A 24,566-nucleotide genomic window follows, 5' to 3' on the forward strand; every position below is an offset into this window, starting at 1 on the left:
CAAGAATATGAAGTTTTCCTAAAGGTTATGCAGCCTCTCGAAGATAAATACAGACGTCTATGTACCGATCCGCGAGACTCTACTAAACTTGCTCATGACTCGTGAGACCTATGTAACCTAGGCTCTAATACCAACTTGTCACGACCCTAAACCCGAACCCGATCGTGATGGCGCCTCTCGTGAAGACAAAGCCAGCCAATTATACCTAATTCACTTTTTAAACAGTTAAATATCATAAAAGCAGTCTAAAATATGATATAGCAATACTAAGTAGTGGATAATGTCAATAAGGTGCGGAAGTACAACCCAACACAGCCCTAACCAGGGTGTCACAAGTCACGAGTATCTACTAGGGTATAAATACAACTAAAAGCCTGGAGTGTACAAATACAGTCTAATGAAAAGAAGAGAGAGAAAAGCAGTGTTGTGAACGCCGGCAGCTACCTTGCTAAACTCTGATGACTCTGCCTCCGATCAGCCAAAACATACCTGAATCTGCACACAAGGTGCAGGGAGTAATGTGAGTACTCCAACTCAGTGAGTAATAATAATAAATAAAGACTGAAGGCAAGAAATCACGTAAAACATATCAAGATGTTGTATTGAAGCAGTCCAAAACCAGTAAGAAAGTAGTGAAGCTGTAAAAATCTCTTAAAATATCTTAGCTCAGTTTAAACTTCTTTAAAAATGACTTTTTCAATAGTTACGCAAACGAATGCAAACAATTAGTACAGATAAGCACAGAAATAAGCCCCTCGGGCACAAATACACAATCAACGGGTAATGACAGGCAATTAAGAAGATAAACACATAAAGGTTCGTCCCTCGGGCACAATCTTAGAATAGTACCAGCCCCTCGGGCTATATCTCATATCACAATGGGTACCCACGCTCACTGGGGGTGTGCAGACTCCGGGAGGGCCCCCGTACGGCCTAAACGCAATATCAAGCCACCTCGTGGCATCATAAACAGGCTCTCAGCCTCATATCAATATCAAGCCACCTAGTGGTGCACAATCTCAGGCCCTCGGCCTCATTATCATAATCAGTATCTCACTACTGCGGCATGCAGTCCGACTCAAAAGTATCCTCACAATACAGGCTCTCGGCCTTACTTAGTCAAAAATCATATAAGCCACTCGGGCAATAGTAAAACATAAGGCTCAGCCCAAAATATTATTTAAAATATCATTTCAAGTGTTAAAGTAGAGTAAACAGGCTGAGTTTTGAAAACAGTGGAAAATAACATAACTGAGTTCAAGTATAAAGTCAAAACAGTGAGGAAATATCAACAAAAATCCCCAAAGGGTTCAAATAGCTGGCACTAGGCCCAAATATGGCTTTCAGCCCGAATAATGATGGTAGCAAATAGTTTTCAATCAAATACGCGATAAAATCATCAATCAGGACGGACCAAGTCCCAATCTCTAATAGTGCACGACCCCACACTCGTCATCAAGCATGTGCCTCACCTCAATATAACACAACGATGTGCAATCTGGGGTTTCAAACCCTTAGAACATTATTTACAATCCTTACTCACCTCTATCCGGTCCGAACTCTAGGCCGCGATGCCTTTGTCTCTCGAATCGGCCTCCAAATGCTCCAAATCTAGCCGAAATCAGTACAAAACCATCAAAATGTGCTAAGGAAACAAAGCCCACTCGAAAATAATCAAATTACCACAAAATTCCCGAAATTGGTCAAACCCGACCCCCGGGCCCACATCTCAGAATTTGACAAAATTCACAAAACTAAAATCCTTATACTCTCACGAGTCTAACCGTACGAAAATTATCCAATTCCGATACCATTTGATCCTTCAAATCATCATTTTATATTTTTGAAAGATTTTACAATTTCTTCCCAAATTCCATCCCATATCACGAATTAAATGATGAATTCAATGATAGATTCATGTACTCTAGCCAAATCTGAGTTAAAATCACTTATCCTGATGAATTTCTTGAAAAACCTTCGAAAAATCGTCAAAATCCGAGCTCTCTAGGTCATAATATCAAATAAAATCCAAAACCTCATATTTATAGAGTACCCCACAGATTTCCACCTCCGCGGACCGCACAAAATCAATCGCGGTCCGCACAAAACCAGTGTGGTCCGCACAAAAACGACCGCGACCGCACATGCTTTCCTTTGTAGTGACAGGCTTTAGTATTTTGGCCATAACTTTCACTTCATATGTCCAAATTGTGATATCTTGACTTTTCTGGAAACTAGACACGAAGGAATACAATTTTCGTTATTAAATCATCTCAAAATTCCTTGTAGATCAAAAGATATGAGCTTCCGAAGTAGGACTAGTGAAATGTTCCCCACCGCGGCCGCACTGCATTTTGTGCGGTCCGCACAGCACCTACCGCGACCGCACTTCATTTTGTGCGGTCCGCACAGCACCTACCGCGGTCGCACTTCATTTTGTGTGGACCACGTGGGTGGGTTCCGAGGCCTGCAACCCTTCTCGACTTGCTATAGCTATGATTTTCGGCCTAAAACATCCCGGAACCTCCGGAACTTCAAACCAATTGTACCAACACATCCCATGACATCGTTCAAATTTGTTCAAAACTTCGGAATGCTCACAACAACATTGAATCATCAATATCACATCGGATTCAAGCCTAAAAATTTCAAGAACTTCCAAATTACACTTTTGATCAAAAAGTCTATCAAATCTCGTCTGAATGACCTGAAATTTTGCACACATGCCACAAATGACACAACGGAGCTACTGCAACTTCCGAAATTTTATTCCAACCTCTATATCAAAATCTCACCTATCAACCGGAAAACGCCGAAATCTCAATTTCGCCAATTTAAGCCTAAATCTTCCACGGACCTCCAAAATACATTCCGATCACGCCCCTAAGTCCCAAATCACCTAACGGAGCTAACCAAATCATAAAAATTCCGATCCGAGATCATATGCAAATAAGTCAACTCTTGGTCAAACCTTTCAAATTTAAGGCTTCAGACTGAGAGCTGTTCTTCCAAATTCATTCTGATTACCCTGAAAACCAAAACCAATGATTTATATAAGGCATAATATATCACACGGGGTAATCATGCCCGAGAACTAGCGAGCAAAGTACAAAAGGTCAAAACGATCGGTCGGATCATTACAGGGAGCCAATAGTGGTGTGGTGGGTTGGTAGTGTAGGTGAGTTATTAGTGGAAGAGAAAAAAGTGTTATTTGATTGTTTAGAGATTGCAAGGTTTTTATTAGAAAATAAAGTGGGTTAGTTACAGTAATAGTCTCGTAGTTGGTAATAGATAGATTATTTAATTGATTTATTTCTGGAAATCTGTCCATTGAGGTAAGCAAAGATAGGTTAGTTGGATTAAAAAAAGGGGTTTAGAAGTGTCTTTTGTGAGAGAAGTAGGCTTGGAAGACTTGCCTAAGGTAGTTTGGAGTGCCTCCAAAGCTGTAGGAGGTGTTTTGTCGTTAATGGGTAATGGTTGCAATCGTTGCTCCATAGTAATTTGTTGAAGAGGTCGTTGAGGTAGATAGCTATTTTTGCCCATACATAGATGATATTTGGATGGAAATTTGACCGCTTACCATGGGGTTTCAGAGGTGCTGGCGTGCATGTTGGGGATTATTGTAGGTGGCCGTTTGGTGTGGCCGGTGAAAGTAATGGATGAGCAGTTGTTTCTAGAGATAGATCATGAAACGGACAAGCCTTGGTGTTGTAACCAAAATGCCCACAACGGATATTTAGCCTCTCATACATAATGATTTGCTTGTGATTACTAATGTAGACATGTATTTTTTGTGTTTTTTAAAGTGGAACTTGAATGCAAATACAAGCATATATGCCTCGTGTAGTGGATGAGGTGCATGCATCAATTTTGAGAAAGTTGTCCAGTTTATTACCTACTATCTTTAAGAGTTGAATATCGTAATATTTTATAGGTAATTCTGGTAAGCCCAAATGGATGAGTAAGCTAATTGAGCAGACAAAACAACAGATTTTGGTTCCCACCTACGTATCGTAAGGAAATGGTCAAGGATAAACCATAGACCGTCATGAAGAGCATGGAGCATATTATCCTCGTGTGTAAATTTAATAAGGAAAAAAGCATGCCCAAGATCAATAAGGTTGATTAATTCCGAAGATTGCCAAAGAGTTTGAAGTCTGGTTTTAAGCAATTGATGTCCAAGGATTTTTCGAATAGTTTAATTATAATGGAGTGTTTCCAATTGGTATACAAACGAGCTTTATCATCAGTCGTGAGGGGGGGGGGAGTAAAATCCTCTGTATCATATGGGTTATCTGCTTCATCATTTAAGTCAACTAGTATTAGGGTACGTGCTCCGCGCGTATACCTATATTAATAAATATACAAATTTTAAAAATTACATGCATGTTATTAGATAATTTGTTTGAGTTATAAAATATAATTTAAGATTTTTTTAAAAATAATAAATATTATTCCCATTTAGTTAGCTTAACAAATGAATGAATTTTATTTAGATGCCTTATTGTTATTTTGTCTGGAATTATGTCCAAACTTATGATTTATGAATTGTTAATATTTACAATTATTTAAAGATTTATCAAATAACAGAAATTAAAAATTAAAACTTTTGGTCTCTTAAAACTTTGCGAATGAAAAAAGTTGGCATTATACCTCTTAAGAATTTGATAGTGACAATGTAAAGTTTAAAGAATGAGTAATATTGAACTAATATTTTACAAGAAAAAACTTAGTATAAAAATTGTAGCGAGACGTTTTCATTTGTTAGACTGAATGCAAGAAAGAAACAAATGATAACTTATTTATAATTTGGTTGCCTTCTACAATTTTACCTTATTGCTTAAAATTTATTTTTTCACCGATTTGAATCTTTATTTTTACTATAATTAATTTTGCTATATTTTATGATTTCTTTCACTGTCGATATTCTTCTTACAAAAATAAAATTTATGTACTTTAAGTGTTTTATCAATTTAAAAAAAATTCTTATATGATAAATTTGTAAAATAATTGAATTGGATTCGTTTACTAATTAATTAATTCAATGACTTAATTATTTGTTCTCAACATTAAAAGAAATAACTTGATTTTTCTTAATTCGAATTTTGAATATTTGCTCATTTGTTTAAATATTTTAGAATAATTATAATTTTTTCAATAAGAATTCGATTTACAAATAGTAAGAAAAAACATATGTTTTGAATCTTTATGTTTTCAGAATTCGTTGCGTGCTTGACTCCTACGTAATTTTGCTAACTCACGTTTTGCATAATAAAGAATCTTATAGGAATAGTCCAATACAACTCTAATATTAATGGGCTTTACATAAGGAAAATTTTAATAATAAAATTTTAGTTCATTTTAAAGTCCTAAAATTAGAAAAATAATTAAATGACTATTTTATCTAGTATAAAATCTATTTTAAAAGAGCAAAATTGACGAATGATATTTCGCTAAGGTCTTTTATGCTGATATGTAGATAAAAATTTTAATGCTCTAATAAGATGTACAATTGCTCCAACTATACCAAATAGTTAATATTTTGGGACGGTTCTAATTAAATTTGTCAATATGTTAACGTAACATTTCAATAAATGGAGAGAGAAGAAACCAAAATTAAAAAGAACAATTTGTTAAAAAACTTGTTTTGCCTATTTTTTCGCTTTTGGTTATCAAATTAGCCGATAAGTAACAAAAATAGACTAAAAAGTATAAAACTTATTTACATATAAGTTGGATTTGCCCAAAGATAAAATTTTATTATATTTAACTATTTAAGTTCAAGCATAATATATATTATTTATAATAAAACAAAAAGGGTAAAGACTTGAAAAATACATATGCCTCACGGGGAAGAGTCCTAATATTTAGGATCTTGTACATAGTTAAAATAAAGAAGTATTTAATAAATAAATTTGAGTTGATTTCAAAGTTCAAATTTTTAGGAAAATAATTAAATGGCTATTTTACCTACCATGAACTCTATCTTTGGAGGGTAAAAAAGGCGAACAACATTTCGCTAGGGGCTTCGTGCTTTTAATATAGTATAAATATAGATAAATACATAATATTATAAATTAAACAAATACTATTAGGCTCACGTAGACTCATAAATTTTAAATTTTTAATATTTTATAAATATTATTAAATAATGTATATTTGAAATGCAATTGTCGATTGACTTTTTAAATTTTTTCTAGAATAATCAAATTATTTTCCTAATATTTATTATTTTGAAATGAACTAAAGTTTTGGTTATTAAATTCTTCCTTATTTGAATTATATAAGAAATTCCTAAATATTTAGGAATTTAAAACCAAATAAAACTTTACTTGAATAAATTCTTTCCTTATTTATGTCATAATTAAATAATTTATTTGTTTGGTAAGGTTTCTTACGTCTATTGTTATTTTTTATTTGTTTAACGGACAAAGAAAGTGTTAGTTTTAAATTATAGTCTTTTAGCTCACTACAAGTATTTTATTGGATATATAGAAATTAGAAAAACTAATAGGACGGTGTAATAGTTATGTTGCGTTATTGAATAAGAAAGTGATTACAAAAGGTAAAATTTTAATTGATTTTGACTTCCTAAATTTAGGACTTCATATTGATTTTAAAGCCCTAAATATTACGGAACTATCTTAAATGACAATTTTGTTCAGTATAAAATTTATTTTTAAAGGGTAAAAAAGGTAAACGACATTTCGCTAGAGTCCTTCGTGCTTTTAATATAGTATAGAAGCATAGATATAGGTATCTAGTGGTATGGGCTGTGTATTTGGTGGAAGGAGGTCAAATGGTGAAGGTGTTAAAAGGGTATTTAAGAAGGAAGATTTTAAAGAAGTTGGAGCTGGGATGTCTAGCTGTATGGCTAAAGGATCAGGAGGGTCTGTATGGTGCATTACATCAAGATTTCTAGGGGAAGTCATGGGAGATTGTTTGTTGGGAATGGACAAGGAGATAGGGATATGTTAGAGTAGTAGGGTTGTGATCCTAGTTGGTCCTGATATTTAAATACTTATTTCTGATTGTCATTCCCGTCTTATTTCATTTTCACAAAGCAAGATTTATTAAGCCTGTATATATTTTCAATTTTAATATATTGTTTCATCAACTCTTTAAAATGGAGCATGTAATTATTAGATTTCATATTTTGTTCCATATGATAACTTTTAAGAGTAATTTGTTTGCGCTTTTAATTATTACAGCCGGTTAAATAAGTGTATATGAATACAAGTTTTTTCCTAGATTAATGGACAATAATAAGTATCATGTATCATAGATAATTCAATAGATTACAATTTCATCATTTTTATTGAACATACCTTATCTCATAAAGAAAGTTTGTCGTAACTACTAAATTGAATTAAATTTATAGTTCATGCGTTGGTAAAAAGTATTATAAAAAAAACACTAGCAAAAAATTTTGAATTGAAAAAATAAAAATAGTTGGTATAATCTTTTTTCCTTCTGAAAACTAAACTACAAGTACCTTAAATTGAACAAAACTTATCTAGTTCTATTTGTTATTTAAAAATTTACTTTCTTAATTCAACAAATAAACTTATAAGTAATTAAATAAATGAGTAGCATTAGTATTTCATAGTTTGGAGTCATTATGGAGATTTGTCAGGATTTTATTGCCAAATTCTGGCGATTTGACATGATTTGAGTCAATATTCTGACGATTCATTAGGATTTGGCAACAAATACTAATGATCCGTTAAAATTTATGACAATACATATTCTATCAATTTGAAATTTGTCATGATTTATGCCAAATTAGCTATTCCTTTGGATTCAGCTAGAAATCTTGGATTTTTGTAAAACACATCAATTTGAAATATTAATGCTTCTTTGTGATTTCGTTATCTAATGTTGGATGTGAATCTATTCTTAACGAGGCCAAAACTTAAACAGTGGAAGTGAAAGATCCTACTTTTACAAATCTATATTTTTGGACCGCTTGTTAATATTTACACACTATTCTAACATATAATCGACAAAATCCACTTTTAAGGCAAAAATAAATTTGGTCAAACAAAAAAATTATATTATATTAAAAGGAGCAATTTATGCTATATACCTACTAAAGACAAACTAATTACCCGCTTTTACCTACTCTCAAAATAGTTACACTATACACCTAGCCGACCAAAACTATTTACCCGTATACCCATTTTTCTTATTTATTCTTCTACTGTAACTATGCAGTTTAAAGTTGCCTTGTATTTTTTCCCTATATTTTTCTTCTCCTTCTCTTTCTTCACTTTCTCTAATTGGATTATATCCCTCCCTGTAATCTCTGATCAATCCATTTTTTCTATCCTCTCTTTTTCATGTATTTCAGGAAAACAAAGCTAGAAAGTAAATCTATAAAAAAAAAAATTAGGTTTTTAATATATTCTTCTCAAAATTCTCAATCTCACTGCATTCGACAGATTTTGGCTTTCTCTATATGAGATTTTTATTCAACGTCACGTGCGATCCTCGTACTAATCACCTAAAAATACCCGATTACTTAATTGGATGTTGTGTTCAAAGTTGTTTTACAGAGATTTTCTTGTTAAACTTTTTTTCAAACTCCAGATCTGGAATTTTGTGTGTATTTGAAGACCAACCATTGTTGAGCTTGAAACTCTTGAATTTAAAAATTCTTTTTGAAGTTTTGTTGTTTGATTCGAATTGGGTATTATAAAATATTATTTATAGTACCTTTTGGGAAGTTCATATTGAAATTTAGACGAAGCTCTCATTTGTTTTTCAAATACTTTTCTAAATGAACTATTTAATGGAATTCCATGGAGGTACTATTCATTGCATAAGCTCTCGTTGAGTTAATTAGATTATGTGACAATTGATATTATTTCATTTTAATAATTGAATTAAAAAAAAGTAAACTCTTTGCGTATAATTATATACTTTGTTGGTATAACTATATACTATATTGGTATCATATGTTAGTTGAAATATTTTTTGGTTGTATTAGCTACATTTAATTGGTACACTATTTGATTTTTCTTTAGTAACAGTAGAATAGTATGCTATCTTGATTTTTTTTAATTTTCCTTTATGCACGTGTATTATGTAATCATTTTGTTTTTTTCTTTATGCGTTTGTTTTATATAATAGTATTATAGTACAATATCTTGAAATACATTCTTATATTAATATGTGGTACACTATTTTTTGATTTTTCTCTTTATGTATGTGTATTATGTAATAGTAATATAGTCATATATCAACAACAACAACAACCCAGTAAAATCCCACCACTACTATAGTCATATATAGTTGTCTGAATTAATTAGTAGAATTGTATACCCTATTGGTATAATTATGTCATATTTGTATCATATGGTAGTTGGAATAATTTTGGTTATTTTAGCTGCATTTTTAAGTGAATTCTATTCTAAAATGATTTATATGATTATGTTTTGCTGTGTTGGATTTTCTTGTACCTATGGATATAGATTTTATGTATTATGTAATAGTTTTTATAGTTATGTGCAGTTGTTGGAACGATCCCGTAAAACTATATACCCTATTAGTATAACTATATACTATATTGATATCATATGCTAGTTGAATCATTTTTTGGTTGTATTAGCTGCATTTAATTGGCACACTGTTTGATTTTCTTTTAATAATAGTAATATAGAACAATATCTTGAAATACTTTATTTTATTAATATGTGGTACACTTTTTTTTATTGTTCTCTTTATGCATATGTGTTATGTAATAGTAGTATAGTCATATAATTGCCGGAAATTAACCAGTAAAGTTGTATACCATGTTGGTATAGTTATATACCATATTGGTATCATATGGTAGTTTGAACATTTTTTGATTGTTTTAGCTATATTTTTAAGTGATTATTATTCTGAAATTATTTATATGACCATAATTTGCAGTGCTAAAATTTTTCTGTGCCGATGGACATAGATTATATGTATTATATAATAGTTAAATAGTTTTTATAGTTATAGGCAATTGTTGGAACGACCTCATATAACTATATACCCTGTTAGTATACAAAATGAGCAAGTTGCTTTGCGAATATTTAGCTTGCAATGTGAGCATGTAATTTTCTCATACTTTTATTGCATCCTTTAATGTTTTGGTACAATGGTATAGTCGTAGATAGTTGTAGCAATATTCTAGAGCAATCATATACTCTATTAGTATACATGTATACCATATTGGTATTATATGGTACTAGAAGCCTTTTTTGCTGCTTATACTTTTATTGTATTTTTTAATATTTTATTATTATTTCTATTCTAACTAGTATATATGGAGATTTGGTGGCTCTATATTATGTTTTTTTGCTCCACAATTGGATGTGTTATTGCTAATGGTAGAGTGTGTACTGATATTTGTAGGAAAGGAAATCAAGGTTTGCATGGCAATCACGTGTTGATTCTTAAAATATGATTATGTAATTTATGGTGCTCAACAACAATCAGTGTGATATTCAGTGAATTAGATTAAGTGACAACTGATATTATTTCTGTTTAATAATTGAATTTAAAAAACGAGAAAAAAGACAAAAGGTATATTATACTAGTTATATTTAAAAAAAAAAAGATGAACATATATTTACTATATCAATTATTTCTTATTGTATAAAAAAAGAATAATAAAAAAATAGTGAAAACAATAAATAAAATTAGATTATAAATAGAAAAAGAATATAAAAAAGAAGTTAAATGAAATTAGAAAAGGAAAAAAGGAAAAAATAAGAAGAAAATGAGAAAAAATAAAAGGAGAAAAGAAAGAAAAAAAGGAAAAAAGATAAAAGTATCATAGAAATAAAAAAGAATTGGAGAAAAGAAGAGAAAATTCCCCCACAAAAACTAGTATGAGTATGAAATGTAATTAGTTTAATGGGTAGAAAAATAAATAGGTAGGCAAGGGTAAATAGTTTTGTTTTTATGGGTAACTGTGTCATTCTCCCTATTAAAAGGGGTAATATTCATTGTGGTTAAGCAAAATGGCAAACTAAAAATAAACCACTTGGCAATTTAAATACAACATTAATATCTATATTATATTAAAAGGAGAGTAGTATTCATTGTGGTTAAGCCAAGTGGCAAGCTAAAAAAAGCCACTTGGCAATTTAAATACAATATTAATAATTAGAAATTATAAATGGAAACATAATTAATAGAAGTAGTTGAATCAATCTTATACATAATCCAAATAGATCTTAAACAAATCTAATCTATATATCTATATTTATATTTATATGTATATTAGTATCTACGTCTATATTTATATTTTATATCTATATATTGATCCACTCATAGATTTTCTTATATATTAACTAGAAATATGGAGGTGAAAAATTAATTAAAAAGCTATAATAGAAACAAAATAAAAAATATAAAAAAACGTAAATGGAAATAACATATGACTATTTATACTTTGGAGTGAGTTAAAACATAAAAAAGACGTAAATGGAAATAAAATATGACTATTTATACTTTGGAGTGAGTTAAAATATAAAATAAAGCGGCGTCTTAAGAATAAGACACATAGCAAAGTAAGACAAAATAAATAAGAATTAGGAAAGACTTAGGATAAAGTTAAAAGGATAAGAAGAAAATATAATTTATTAATTTTGTATCACATTCGAAGATTTGGAAAATCTTCATTTTTAATTGAACTAATAAATGCCTAAAGTTATGAGATATTGTAAATCCTATTTAAAACTACTTTGCCGCTTAAATTTTAGGCATTTAAAAGGGTTATTTGCAAGAACTATATATTTGAAAGGGTAACATTGAAAGATTTTTTTTGAAGCCTACGTGCTTTTTCCTAATTTGACATTGAATTTTTGCAATATTGTTAACTTCTCGAAAAATCGAAATATTTATAAACCAAATTCCAAGAGAATATGTGTGTGTGCGTATTATATATATATATATATATATATATATGTGTGTGTGTATTATATATATAAATGAATAAAATTTGCATTGTGATTAAGCCAAGTGACAAATTATTATAAAGCCACTTGGCAATTTAGGATAATATTAATACTAATACTTAATTAAATTAAAATATATTTTTACGAACCTGAATGAAAAGAAAGTGAATATTTTTGTAAAGATATTGTCTGTCGTGTCTTAATTAATAAGATTTTAAAAAAATTATATTGAAAGATAAAAACAACGCCTCTATCTTAATTAATTATAAAGATAAAAATATAGGTATTATAAAAAATACGATAAATTTAAACAATAATAGTATAAATAGAATTAAAAAATTAAAAGAAAAAGATTATATATATATATATATATTTATATCTATTATATATATATATATATATATATATATATATATATATATATATATATATAAATAAATAAATAATTTCAATGTAGAAATATTTGGAAGGATAAGCCTTATTTCATTTTGAGAAAATAAAGTATTTTAAATAATAACGAATAAAATTTGCATTGTGGTTAAGCCAAGTGACAAACTACTATAAAACCACTTGGCAATTTAGGATAATATTAATACTAATACTTAATATAAATTTAATTTTTTTAATCTGAATGAAAAGACAGTGAATATTTTTGTAAAGATATTGTCTGCCCTATCTTAATTAATAAAATTTAAAAAATAAATAAATTAACAGATAAAAACAATGCCTCTATCTTAATAAATTATAAAGATAAGAATATAGGTACTATAAAAAATATGATAAATTTAAACATTAATATGAACAATAGAATAAAAGTAAATAAAAAAATTACTACAAGATAAAAAAACTTGCTTTTATTTTATAATGTACTATAATGGAAGTAACTGACAAGAATATGATAATTTTAAGTTATGGGTAATGCAATACGGACAAGTTGGGCAATTTTAAGAGATTTGAGAAATTTTTGCGTTTTTAAATATTTATTTAATGATTATATATAACTTTTATTTGAAAAATTAATATTTTAATGTTATTTGCACATAAATCAAATAACTCAAATCACAGATAGTACTAATACTAGTTTCCTTTAGTAGGAAATGGAACAAGTGAAACTCTTTTTCTTTTTAAAAAAAATAGTGCAAGTGAAATTTCAAATAGTACTAATGGAACTCTAGAAAAACTCCATCACACTACTTCATAGTTTGAAAAAGAGACTGTTCAAGCTGGAGTTGAATTGCACATTTTAAACTTCAAATTCTTTTTAGTTCTAGCAGATATGTGTAAATATTTCGAACTCTAGCATAATATGTGTTAGGAGTTTTTTTGTGTGTGTTTTAGCTAAGAATATTTCTGTAAAATTTTATTTACAAGCGGCTAAATGTTGAATAATTTTAAAACAATGATTAACTGTTAATAGTGGTCCAAAAAGTTTAGCCACTTTCTTTCCATAATAATAATAATTAGATATCGAGGCAACTAAAGAGGGGTTAAGTTGCATCATCTACCAAATTTAAGGGAGTGAGTTGCAAATCCAATGGAATCAAGTCGTTTAGCCGTTCCCGAGCCGCTGCACTTACCCCGGCCCGTCACAGGTAGCTTTCGCACAATATTCATTCCTTCTTTCGTGCGCTATAACACTATTCTTCTCTCCGAAACCAAACAAATCCCTCACTCTCTCACTCTGCTGTCCCGCACATCGTCAATCCCTCTCTCACTCTCTGCGCCGCCATCTTCTACAACTTCCATTTCGGGTAATTTCCTTTCTCATTTAATTCTTCATTTTTGGTTCTGCAACACTTAATGATCTGTTTAATTAATGCAACTGTTTGAGTTACTTTACTGTTCTTCTCTAATTGGATCACGTTAACTTCAATCTTTCCTAGTAGAAACTATTTTACTTTTTTTAATTTTTTGTTGTTTTTAACAATCATTAGGGACCGCCGCGTTCCTCGTGATTAGCAGCCATTTATAATTATGATCAATGTTCCTAAGTTTCTGTTTTTTGGAAATGCCGATTGATTAAATGATTTTTTTATTTATTTGTTTGATTTGCTTGGTTCTGGTTCGGATGAAGGGCCCTGTATGATGTCAATTGAGGACAGATCTGTGGTTTGCGCTTTATGTATCTCACCTGTAATGATTACATGTTCGCGGATTTTACTACTGCTAGTCACTGAGAGTTGCATTAGTGAAATGAACCCCACCCTCCTCCCCCACAAACTTCCAAAAAAGGTGTGAATTTATTAGGGTTCTTCCTGCGGCTACTTTTTGGTTTCACACCTAGTTTCCGTTACCCTCTTTGGGGACCGGATTCACACCAGGAAGTCTTACTTTGGGGTAGGGCTATCTAAGGGGAGGGGATTACCCAGAACCGGTCCGGTCTGTATCGGTACCGCTCCATCCCGGTCCGGTTGGGGGTAGGGGTAAGGATTAGGCAAAGGGAACGGGGAGTGGGAGGGTCCAGAAAAAGTATCCTTAGTGGGGCTTAATAAGACTATATTAACTACCTTTTCCATTTGCAAGTACATGGCTTTTGCCGACTTGTAGAAACTACTTAATGAGAACCTTCAATATGTAGGTCACGGATTAGTCTTGTATACTCTATTGCTTTGCCCGGGTGTCCTAATCATCTAGTCTCATACAGCTGGCAAAGTTATTCCGGAAATGTTTTCATGTTTGACTTCCCAATCCATAGCAATGTTGCTCATGTGTTCAGATTCTGACCCAGTTGTCTTATTTGTTTATCTTTTTTCTTATTTCCTTGAAGTAATATGTATTCCGGTAATTTCTGTGTTAACTATACTGATGTTTGAAGCTGATTTTTTTTGTTGCACAAATAATGAAGACAAGGGTGATTTTTAGTGACTATTATCTTGTTGAATTTCTACAGAATGGCCACACAAACTGCAGCTCCACCTTCTGCTCAAGTTGTTGGAAATGCTTTTGTTGAGCAGTATTATCAAATTCAGCATCACTCCCCAGAGTTAGTATACCGATTCTACCAGGATTCGAGTGTCTTAAGTCGTCCTGATTCCAAAGGCGCGATGACATCCGTGACAACAATGAAAGTGAGTATAAGTAGAATTGGTTTACTTATTTTTTTGCTATGATATGTGATGTGCTGGAAAGGTGTTGTGCAAGCACAAATATCAACTAATCCTAATGCATCTGTCTGTAATTTATATTACAGCCAAACATCCTAGTAGCTATTAATGAAATGTTTCTCATCTCCTAAGTCATGCTTATTTCTTGTCCCGAGCTATCTTCTTATATATTCAGCGAACAAATAAACCAATTCTGAAGATGCTTACAAGTCATGATTGTCTGGACTTGGTGGTTGATGTTGGAGATCCATTCTTGGAGAACCATAATATGCTTTTGCCAACCAACAGGCAAACATATACGATCAGGGAAGAAAAGATAGTAGTTTGAATTGTTATCCAGCTCATGAAATATAATTTTGTATTTTACTTGGGAGCACAATTATGGATCTGGTATTATATTTTGCACCCTTCAAATGAGCTTTAACTTAGTTTCCATTGCCAAAAGTAGATTATAAAAAATCTATCCTCCAATCACTATGTAAGGGACAAGTAAAAATCATACTTGTTGTGGGAAATATGAATTAAGAACTCACAATGTTCAGTGCACAGTAAGTACAGTTTATAAATGTGTGTGCTGGTTTTGTTTGGTATTCATTTCTCTTGTTTCTCAAATAATTTTCCATTACACTTGCTCATGACCAAGAGCACCTTTTGTATGTTTCTACCCCTTACCTAGATCTCTTCCACTAATAGCAGCAACGCAAATATTTGAAATCTTGAATATTTTGGCCCTTGAAGCTCAGCTATGGTTGCTAATAATTGATACTTAGATCTTTCAGATCTTGATGCTTAATTGCATGCTCCAGTGTGGTCAAGGAGGATCTTTTCTTTTTAATGAATTGAAAAGCCGAGTTCTGTTTGATCTTTCTCGATGTTGTTTATCAAAATGATAGAGCACTTCTGATTTCTGGATGTGGACGTAATCTTCTATTCTTTTTCCTTAACCCGAGGTGACTATTTGCTCTTGGTCATACCAGCACAGAATTATTTTAGTTTGAGAAATTCAGAGTGATTGTTGTTTCGTTATCAGAAGATATCTTTCCTCCGGGTGTGAAGATAGATAGTACCAATTATTTATTTTCCTATCAAAAGAAAAGGAGATAATACCAATTATTTTCCTAAAGTGTGTTGTATTTCATGTTTGAGATTTTGAAATGGCAACCTGATAATTGTAGATATACTTGTTCCAAATGCTCACTTTTATGCTGTAGAGATGTGCTTATTAATACCAAAAATTACTTTTGATTTGACCAAATTACTTAGTGTTTGGTTCATGAGTTTGAACTTTGAACACATGGTTGAAGACATGGAGTGACAACTTGGTTGGTTTGGATTGGTGAAGAAATCAACTTTAGAGAAATTGGTTTTAGGTTGCGTTTTCGGAGAACATATTTGTGTATTTGGATTTAGTATTGGAAAAGTTTGTTTGGAGAACTCGCCCACAATGCCTTCAATTGCAGAGGTAGTACTAGTACAGCGTGGGATGTGCAGTGGGCACACATCAATTCTAATGTGAACTAGGTCTTGTACTTAAGTAGAAAAGGGTAAAGGGGCGACCCATTATCCGTCGAGTTTCGAAGACAAAAATCACGTATTTATCGGGCATAAAAGTGGGTAGAAAACTAGTTCTTTTGGATATGCTTGTGGGCTAATGCTAAAACATTAGGATACTTTTGTTAATAATATGAGAAAAATTGAGTAAACAACTTTATTTGCTACTGACTTAATTCCAGAACTCAGAAAAGCCGTATAAGTTATTTTCTGCTATATGGACCAAGCTGTTGGAAAAAGGAAAAAGGGAGACCAATTTCCAGCCATAATGTCCGAGCAGTCGGTAAGCAGAAGAAATATGGTTTAGGAATTTGGGTACCTAAATGTCAAAAGGGAGCCTAACTTCAAAATTTTTAGGAATTAAAAACCAAATCTAAAACAACTTTTTTGTCTATTTTCCAATTGTGTGGTTTTGAAACCAAATATTCCATTTAGTTGGTTTTAGTCTTGGTTTCAAGAACTTTTTGATAATAATCATGAGCTATGTTTTTTTACTTTTCTGGAAATTGAACCAAGCTATGTAAACAGTTGATATTAAAGGTTTTAACTTAAGGTTTTATTAGTTGTATAAAAGAATAGAAATACTAATAGATGTGCATTACTGATTGTATAAGACCAGGCATAGTAAAAAACTAGTCAGCATGTTTATTTTCTTCGATTGGAAGAAGTATCATCATTTTAGAGGCATGAAAGAGTTTGAATGGGATCTTTAGACTGTAATACTTGTTATTGTCATTACAGATACTTCTGAAGTTATGACTTTGTTTCATGGCTATCCACGCTATAATATGACCGAATATGACTGAGAGGAGCTGTTGCAATCCCAGATTTAAAAGTCCCTGTCAGAGCTTAAGAAATGTCGTAAAACCTTTAAGTTGGAATTGCCTTACATCAGCCTGTTCTGTTGGAATTGTCAACCTTTAAGTTCTGATAGAAGTTTGTCTACCATTTTTGGGATTTTCACTTAAAGGGCTGCTAAGTTGCTACCATGAGAAGTAGCGTGACAGAAGTATATTTCTTGTATTGTTCCTTGTTGCACCTTGTTTATTTTTGTATTTTTAAAATCCTGTTTAGAGGTATTGATTGGAAAAACATTAGCAAGAATTGCATAGTAAGATGATAAATTGAATACTATCTGCAATATTTAAAACTTTATCGCTTTTCTTGATGTTGGAGCAGAATATCAATGATATGATATGTTCATTGGACTACAAGAACTACAAGGCAGAGATAAAGACTGCAGATGCACAGGAGTCCCATAAGGATGGTGTGATTGTTTTGGTAACTGGATGCTTAACTGGAAAGGATAACTTGAGAAGGAAATTCACCCAGACATTTTTCCTTGCTCCACAAGACAAGGGGTATTTTGTTTTGAATGATGTTTTTAGGTATGTACAAGAAAATGAGACTGATACTGTCTCAGAAATTATTAATGGAACTGAGGATGCGCCTTCAGAGGTTCTGACCCCTGATCCAGGTTGGATCTTTGAAAATTCGATAATTGTACTTGTTCTTGTTATTCTCTTGAAATCTCTTACCATTTTCATTTTGATTCCAGAACCAGCTCAAGTGGTGGATCCTCCAAATCTCGACCAAGCTGACTCTTATGCTGAAGAAGTTAAGAATATTGAGGAAAAAGTCCATGACTCTTTGGAAGATGGGAGACAAGTTGGCGATGAAAGAGAGATTGTGGTGGAAGCTGAATCCCATTTCAATGAGAACCAGAACCATCCAAATACGGAATCAGAGAATTCTGTTGCCCAAGAGGATGCTCCAAAGAAGTCATATGCATCAATTGTCAGTTCACAAACAAAGAAAGGCCCAACCAAAATCTATGTACCTACTAATACTTCCAGAATGGCTCCTGCAAAGGCTGTAAAGCAGCCAGTTGCTGCAGTAGCACAAACTCCAGCTATTGAAGCATCAAATCCTACTGCCCCCAATGGAACTAACGTACCTGAAACTAATGATACTGAAGATGAAGGTATAATATCTTGAAACTTGCCTGAAATATACTCATTCCTTCCTATCTAGGAATAATCTTTTGATGGGCGGCTGGGCGCATCTAGACATAACAAAAAATGGAATAGGGATGCTCATTTTTTATTTTGAGCAAATGAAGGAACATGATAAGTAGATGTTATGAGTTTGATCCAGATGTTGGGTTATTTGATTAGCAGTAGTCATGCTTGGCTGTTTGATTCAACTTCTGTATTCTCATTGTTTACAGTCTCATTAAGAGTATATGGTCATCTAATTTACTTAATTTTAATTCTTGCAGCTGAGGGGCACTCCATTTATGTTCGCAATTTGCCTCTAGATGTTACTGTAGCCCAACTTGATGCTGAATTTAAGAAATTTGGACCTATTAAGCAAGGAGGTGTACAAGTTAGAAGTAATAGGGTAGGTTCAGCACACATTGTATTCATCGTGGTTCACTTACTCCTACAGATATTTAATATTTTTCCACTGATTCCCTTTTCTGCAGCAACAAGGATTCTGCTTTGGCTTTGTTGAATTTGAAGATGTGAGCTCCATGCACAGTGCCATACAGGTTTGTGCCCTCTGAAATATCATTGCATAGTCTATCTTCGCTATAATTTAAAATGTATCATCTTCCTAGACTTGGTAGTATGATATGTCGCCTCATTAGTCTTTTCAAGAAGATGCCCTTGATCACCATAAATAGTACGACATGCCAGTTTTTTATGTTAGTTCTATTTGGCATATAATGGTTAATGACGGGCCAGATTTTGATGTGTGCTGTTCAGCATATAAGGTTATTTGTCGAAATAACAATTGTTTATTTAAAGGGACCTATGACCTATCATCCTCAAGCTGTCTGAGAAGTTTTGTGCTAGTCCTGCTAGAGAGCAAGACAAGACCACATCTTCCAGTCATTAGTGCTATATTGCTTTTGCTGATTAATTAGTTTAACATCTCTGATATATTGCAGGCTTAGAATTAGGCTTTTAATTAACAAACATGGCAAATATTTGTTCCAGTTAACGACCGCAAAGCCCTTAACTACTCCTGCTCGCTACTTGCCCACTTGTCCTTTTTTACTACTTTGACTAGTGCCCAGCCCCCGAGACTCTTTCATATAATTCCCAAAATTTCTCCCGCCCTCAGAAGCTCCTACATCCAAAGCATGAGTATTTACAGCAACTGATATATGTGATTGAACTGGGTTGTTGTTGTTTTAATGTATACAACACAGAGTGAAAATATTAGGTTAGTGTTAGAAAATCAAATTTTTTGGGCTGACTAGAAGAAGTCGGCTAATGACCATGCTTATTTTAGAAACTGTAACTCGGAACTAGAATGAAAAGTCCTAATGAACCAAAACTTCAAAATGAAATTAATTGAATTGCCTCTATTTGTAAGATGATCAACCCTAGTAGTTTTTAATTTGTATAAGTGGCACTTAACATATTGCTTAACTGTATTCTGGAACAAGGAAAAAAAGCATTGGCTCATCAAATAACCTACTAAAGAGTAGACGATCAAGGTGTCTTCTAATATTGAGAATCAAGTGCTGCCTGGATGAAGATCATGATTCGCCCTATGGTATCTATGAAAATCCATAGGGACGTTTTTCTTATCACATATATGTAGAGGTTTTATTTTAAGTGTACTTCACTTTTGTGAAAGTTGAGCTCTGGGAAGAGTTGTTCACCTGTTGGAGTGGGGAACGTGATGAAGAGTTTCAACTTTTCATTTCCTTTTCATTTTTGGTATATTATGCAGAAGCTTTTGAAATTTATGTGCAACTTATTACAGGTAGGTTTCTTGTGTTCGGAAAAATGAGATTGTGTTTTGATGAGTGATTGAGAGTTGTGGTACGTACTGTTACAAAAAAACACATTGTTTGTGGATGGTTTGTTCTGGATTCCCTAATTTTCTGCCACATAGGGTGCACATATTAAATTAAGAGAACTGTTCCAAACCAGACTGCAGCCTCGAGGAGGTGATTGGAAATCTACATTTATAGATGGAGCATAATGTGCATGTTACACATGTCAATACAGTCACTACAATCTAAGGATACAGATACAATGTTTACTCAAGGCTAAAGCATTGCAGACCTTGATTCAGTGTGCAGTTCTGCTATCACCACTGTGGTAGAGCCACAATTAGTTCAGTTAGTGCTCTACTATGTGTCTATGTCTGATATTCCAGTATAGTTCTATTCGTAACTCACCAACCATAATATGTGCTCATATGTCAGCTTGAGAATCATGATACCACTGGGGTCGACGTGCTTTATTAAATCCTGATTCTGCAGCCACGGACTTCATTTAAAGTTGAACAAAGTTTTGCCTGAAGTAATAATCAGGAATATGCAGATTAGCTGTATAATATGGCAGAAAATAATCTTTTCTATCATTTGTCCTTGGTTATCATGCTACTCAGGTTATTAGACGATTTTTTTCTGTTATTTAATACTTGAAACATGTTGATGATTTAAAACTACTGCTAAATTCTTGGGTTCTTGTTTTTCCGTGACAATTCTTTTATTCAGGCTTCACCCATTACCATTGGAGGTCGTCAGGCTGTTGTTGAGATGAAGAGAACTACAACTAGAGGTAAATTAAGAGTCTATATTTCCTTAAAAGTTTTCAGATGCTAAGTTCAGATAAGAAAATAGACATCGGATTCTGCAATTTATTCATACCATCAAACTTTAATCATTGATTGGATTCATGACTTTTTTCATATAAATGATAAACCTGGTTTTTCAATTTGATGTTGCAGTTGGTAGTGCTAGAGGCCGTTTCCCTCCTGGAAGAGGAGGATTCCGAAATGACAATTTCAGGGGCCGTGGAAACTTTGGTGGAGGTCGGAGCTATGGAAGAAATGAATTTGGAGGACATGATTTTTCAGGGCGTGGTAGGGGTCAAGGTGGACGAGGTGGTGAAGGCTATCAACAAGTAAGAGGGAGAGGAGGAAGGAGAGGTGGCCCAGGTCAGAGTTCTGCTCCAGCATAGTTTGTGTGGCTGGATAAATTTTGGTGGCAAATTTTTGACCTAGTTTCTTTGTTGCCAGTGTGCAAGCAGCGGAACAGTTTAGTTTTGTAGTGATATCAGCTTAATCATAGTTGAGATTGACATTAACTTTTTCCATCTTTTTTGTTTCCCTTGACAACTTGGGTTCTCTCAAGTTTAGGTGTCGGGCATTTTTTGTTACTAATAGATTTTTCATAGGTGACTCGTGTTTCACAGGGTAGAAGATGTAACTTGCAGCGCTTAATGTTTATTTCCAATTATATAAGAAAAGGCTTGTGCTATGCTAAGAGTGATTTGCTGAAAAATTAGCTTGTTTATTTACTGAAGCCAAGAGTGGAAAGTTAAAAGAACATTAGATTTTGCTTCATTATTCTATGGAGTATAAGTTATCTTGATGTGACTTGCTAGAAGTTTCACCTCTTCTTTATGTTTATATTTTTCTTATCTTGATAGATTATTTAAAACTTTTATTTGTCAATTTGGATCTCCATGCATACCCGGAAGAAAAAAATTGGAAGTTGGTACTACGAAACAAGTTGCCCGCTACAGCTGTTGGTAGTGGGTCACTAGTTACTGGTCAGGTATGTCTTTTGTCGCAATATTTATCATGGTATCAATAATCACTCAAAACCTGGAAAAGAGTTGCGATTGACGTTCTTGCTGTTATGCCTAATTTGATCTGACAGATTTTGACCAATGGAAGGCACTTTTATTTTTTTGGTGTAATGGTCAAATGAAAATTATATTGAAATGTACTTTTGCAGTGATTAGATCCAACGCAAAACCAAAAAGGCAAAAGCATTTTAAATTTTTGCCATTTTGACACATAAAACATCTTAAATACTACGGGGAATGAGATCCTTACAGCGAGCTTGATGGGCGGATTCTGTTGATTCAAAAATTAGGAGAAATTTGAACATGTTATGCGAGGAGCGAGGTCCTTATGGCGAGGTAGCGAAGTGACGCTTCAAGAGTTTCATTGGACCGTTACGTCAGTTCAGAATTGGATTGTCACATCAATTCAGGATATCATGAATGCTTATTATGCGCCATTATGGTGCACGTTTCCCAGGCACTGTATCGTTTCCTGTGCCCTTTCCATTTTTTGATTGGCGGCTCTTGGTTTTCCTGCTCAGGGCATTTATGTCCCTATAAATAGGGGAGAAGTCTCTCATTTGATTGTTGCACTTTTCAATTGTCTAAGAAAGAACTTTGCAAACTTCCTTCCCCTTCTCTAACCTTTCATACTTCTGCTTTCGCTAGAATTCGCTATGACCATTACCTTCTTTCCTTCATCGTTCTCGTTTATTTCGATCGAAGAAGACAAATGGCTAGTGCTCCTTCCCAGTCTGATAAAGCTGTTGGTGCTCCGGTACCGAAAGTAACGTATCCCTACTTGAAGAGGGAGTAGAGGTGGTGGAAGACGAGGGGTTTTCGACGGTGAATGAGGTAGTTCCCCGTCCCGGGAAGACGAGGACTGATTTTAACAGCCATGCAGGAGATGAACCGAAGCCCGTTCCCTCCACTATGAATGAGGCGACGATCACAGCGCTCAAAGCCAAGTGGGGAATCCCCGATCATATCGAAATGGTACCGGCGGGGCAAAACATAATGCATTTGCACCACCCAGGCTACTGCGCGTTTTACACATATCCCTTTGTAATCGGGTACACGCTCCCCCTTCCTTCTATGGTGGTGGATTTCTACCGCTTTTACGAAGTGTGCCCGACTCAACTCTCTCCGTATGCGTACAAGCTCTTTCTTATGCTCATCAAGTATGCGGAGCTGGCCGACCAAGGAATTTCCCTAGGACACATGCTCCACATCTTCGCCCCTCATTTTCTTCGGGGAACGATGATTCATATGCGCCATCGAGGAACCAAGAGTTTGGTTGTGAAGATGGACGATAAGGCCAATCATCGCTTTTGGGAAAACTACTTCTATGTGGGAACAGAGCACCTTGTGGCGAGCTCGGTAGGGTTTCCAAAGACTTGGAACTTCGCTTGTGAGTTTTCCCCTGTTTACTTTGTGATGTTTTCCTTAAGATGGTCGTCGATCGTCTTCATTTTAGCGATTTCGCTGAGGACTTGTTTTTTTGCTTTTGTAGCCGAGAGACTACCTCCCCCGCTAGTTGCTGATATCCCGCGAGTGGGTAAGCGCAATTCTCCCCCACACGGTGGGGATTCGTGAGTGGGCGCCTTTCCATGAGAAGTTTGGGCGTAAGCCTCTTACTGGTGGTCGGCTTGTTGTAGTTTTTCTTTATCCTCCGCTTCATAATTTCTTTAACCTTGTCATTATATGATCTAATCCCTCCTTGTTGATAGGTCGCAGAGGAGTGAGAAGGATGAGGGCTCCTTCGCTTGCATTACGTCAACCGGTGCCCTCTGCCCGGCCTGCACCAAGGGCTGCTGCCCGGCCTGCACCAAGAACTACTACCCGACTTGCGTCCGCGGCCGAAGCCGTGCGCTTGGAGATTACTCCTAAGTCGGAGACTCCAATTCCTGCTGTCCGTTCAACGGGCGAATCTTCACGCGTTAGTAGTGGAGAGGTCCCGTCGAAGAGACGAAGGGTAGTGTTGGAAGAGGCTTCTCTAGTCGAAACATCCTCGAGGGGCGACCTTCCCCGACGGTGGTGCCAACCCAGCCATGGAGACGACGCCCGTTGTGAGCATTCAAGGGGATAATGTGGCGGAGAGACGGAGTTCCGAGGCTGCTGTTGCTATTTCGGGCAGCCCTTCAACATCTCGGCAGAACCGCGCCCCCTCTTCGGCTAATGAGAAGGGGAAGGGCGTGATGGTTGAGGATTATGAATCCGAATCCGACATTGACCCTGAGGACATGGGGATATTCGAGGAGGGCTTTACCTGAACTGTGGTAAGAGCGGAAGGCCCTTCCCAAATACTCGATATTCTGTCGGATCTCAACTTGCTGCAAGACACGGTATATTTGGTGCCGCAGTTCGAT

The 24,566-nt window shown here is 34.0% G+C and overlaps 1 protein-coding gene across 1 annotated transcript; it reads left to right on the top strand.

The window, feature by feature from the left end:
• Nucleotides 1-13,574: 13,574 nt before the first annotated feature.
• LOC104216214 (nuclear transport factor 2) lies at nt 13,575-21,884 on the top strand. The gene is made up of 8 exons (XM_009766219.2): nt 13,575-13,690; nt 14,830-15,007; nt 17,774-18,071; nt 18,153-18,578; nt 18,876-18,997; nt 19,083-19,148; nt 21,120-21,183; nt 21,353-21,884. The coding sequence occupies exons 2-8, from the start codon at nt 14,831-14,833 to the stop codon at nt 21,583-21,585; spliced, it is 1,386 nt and encodes a 461-aa protein (XP_009764521.1). The 5' UTR covers nt 13,575-13,690; nt 14,830; the 3' UTR covers nt 21,586-21,884.
• The last annotated feature ends 2,682 nt before the right edge of the window (nt 21,885-24,566 follow it).

Source organism: Nicotiana sylvestris, chromosome 2 (assembly GCF_000393655.2).
Source record: "Nicotiana sylvestris chromosome 2, ASM39365v2, whole genome shotgun sequence".
Classification (NCBI taxonomy): domain Eukaryota; kingdom Viridiplantae; phylum Streptophyta; class Magnoliopsida; order Solanales; family Solanaceae; genus Nicotiana; species Nicotiana sylvestris.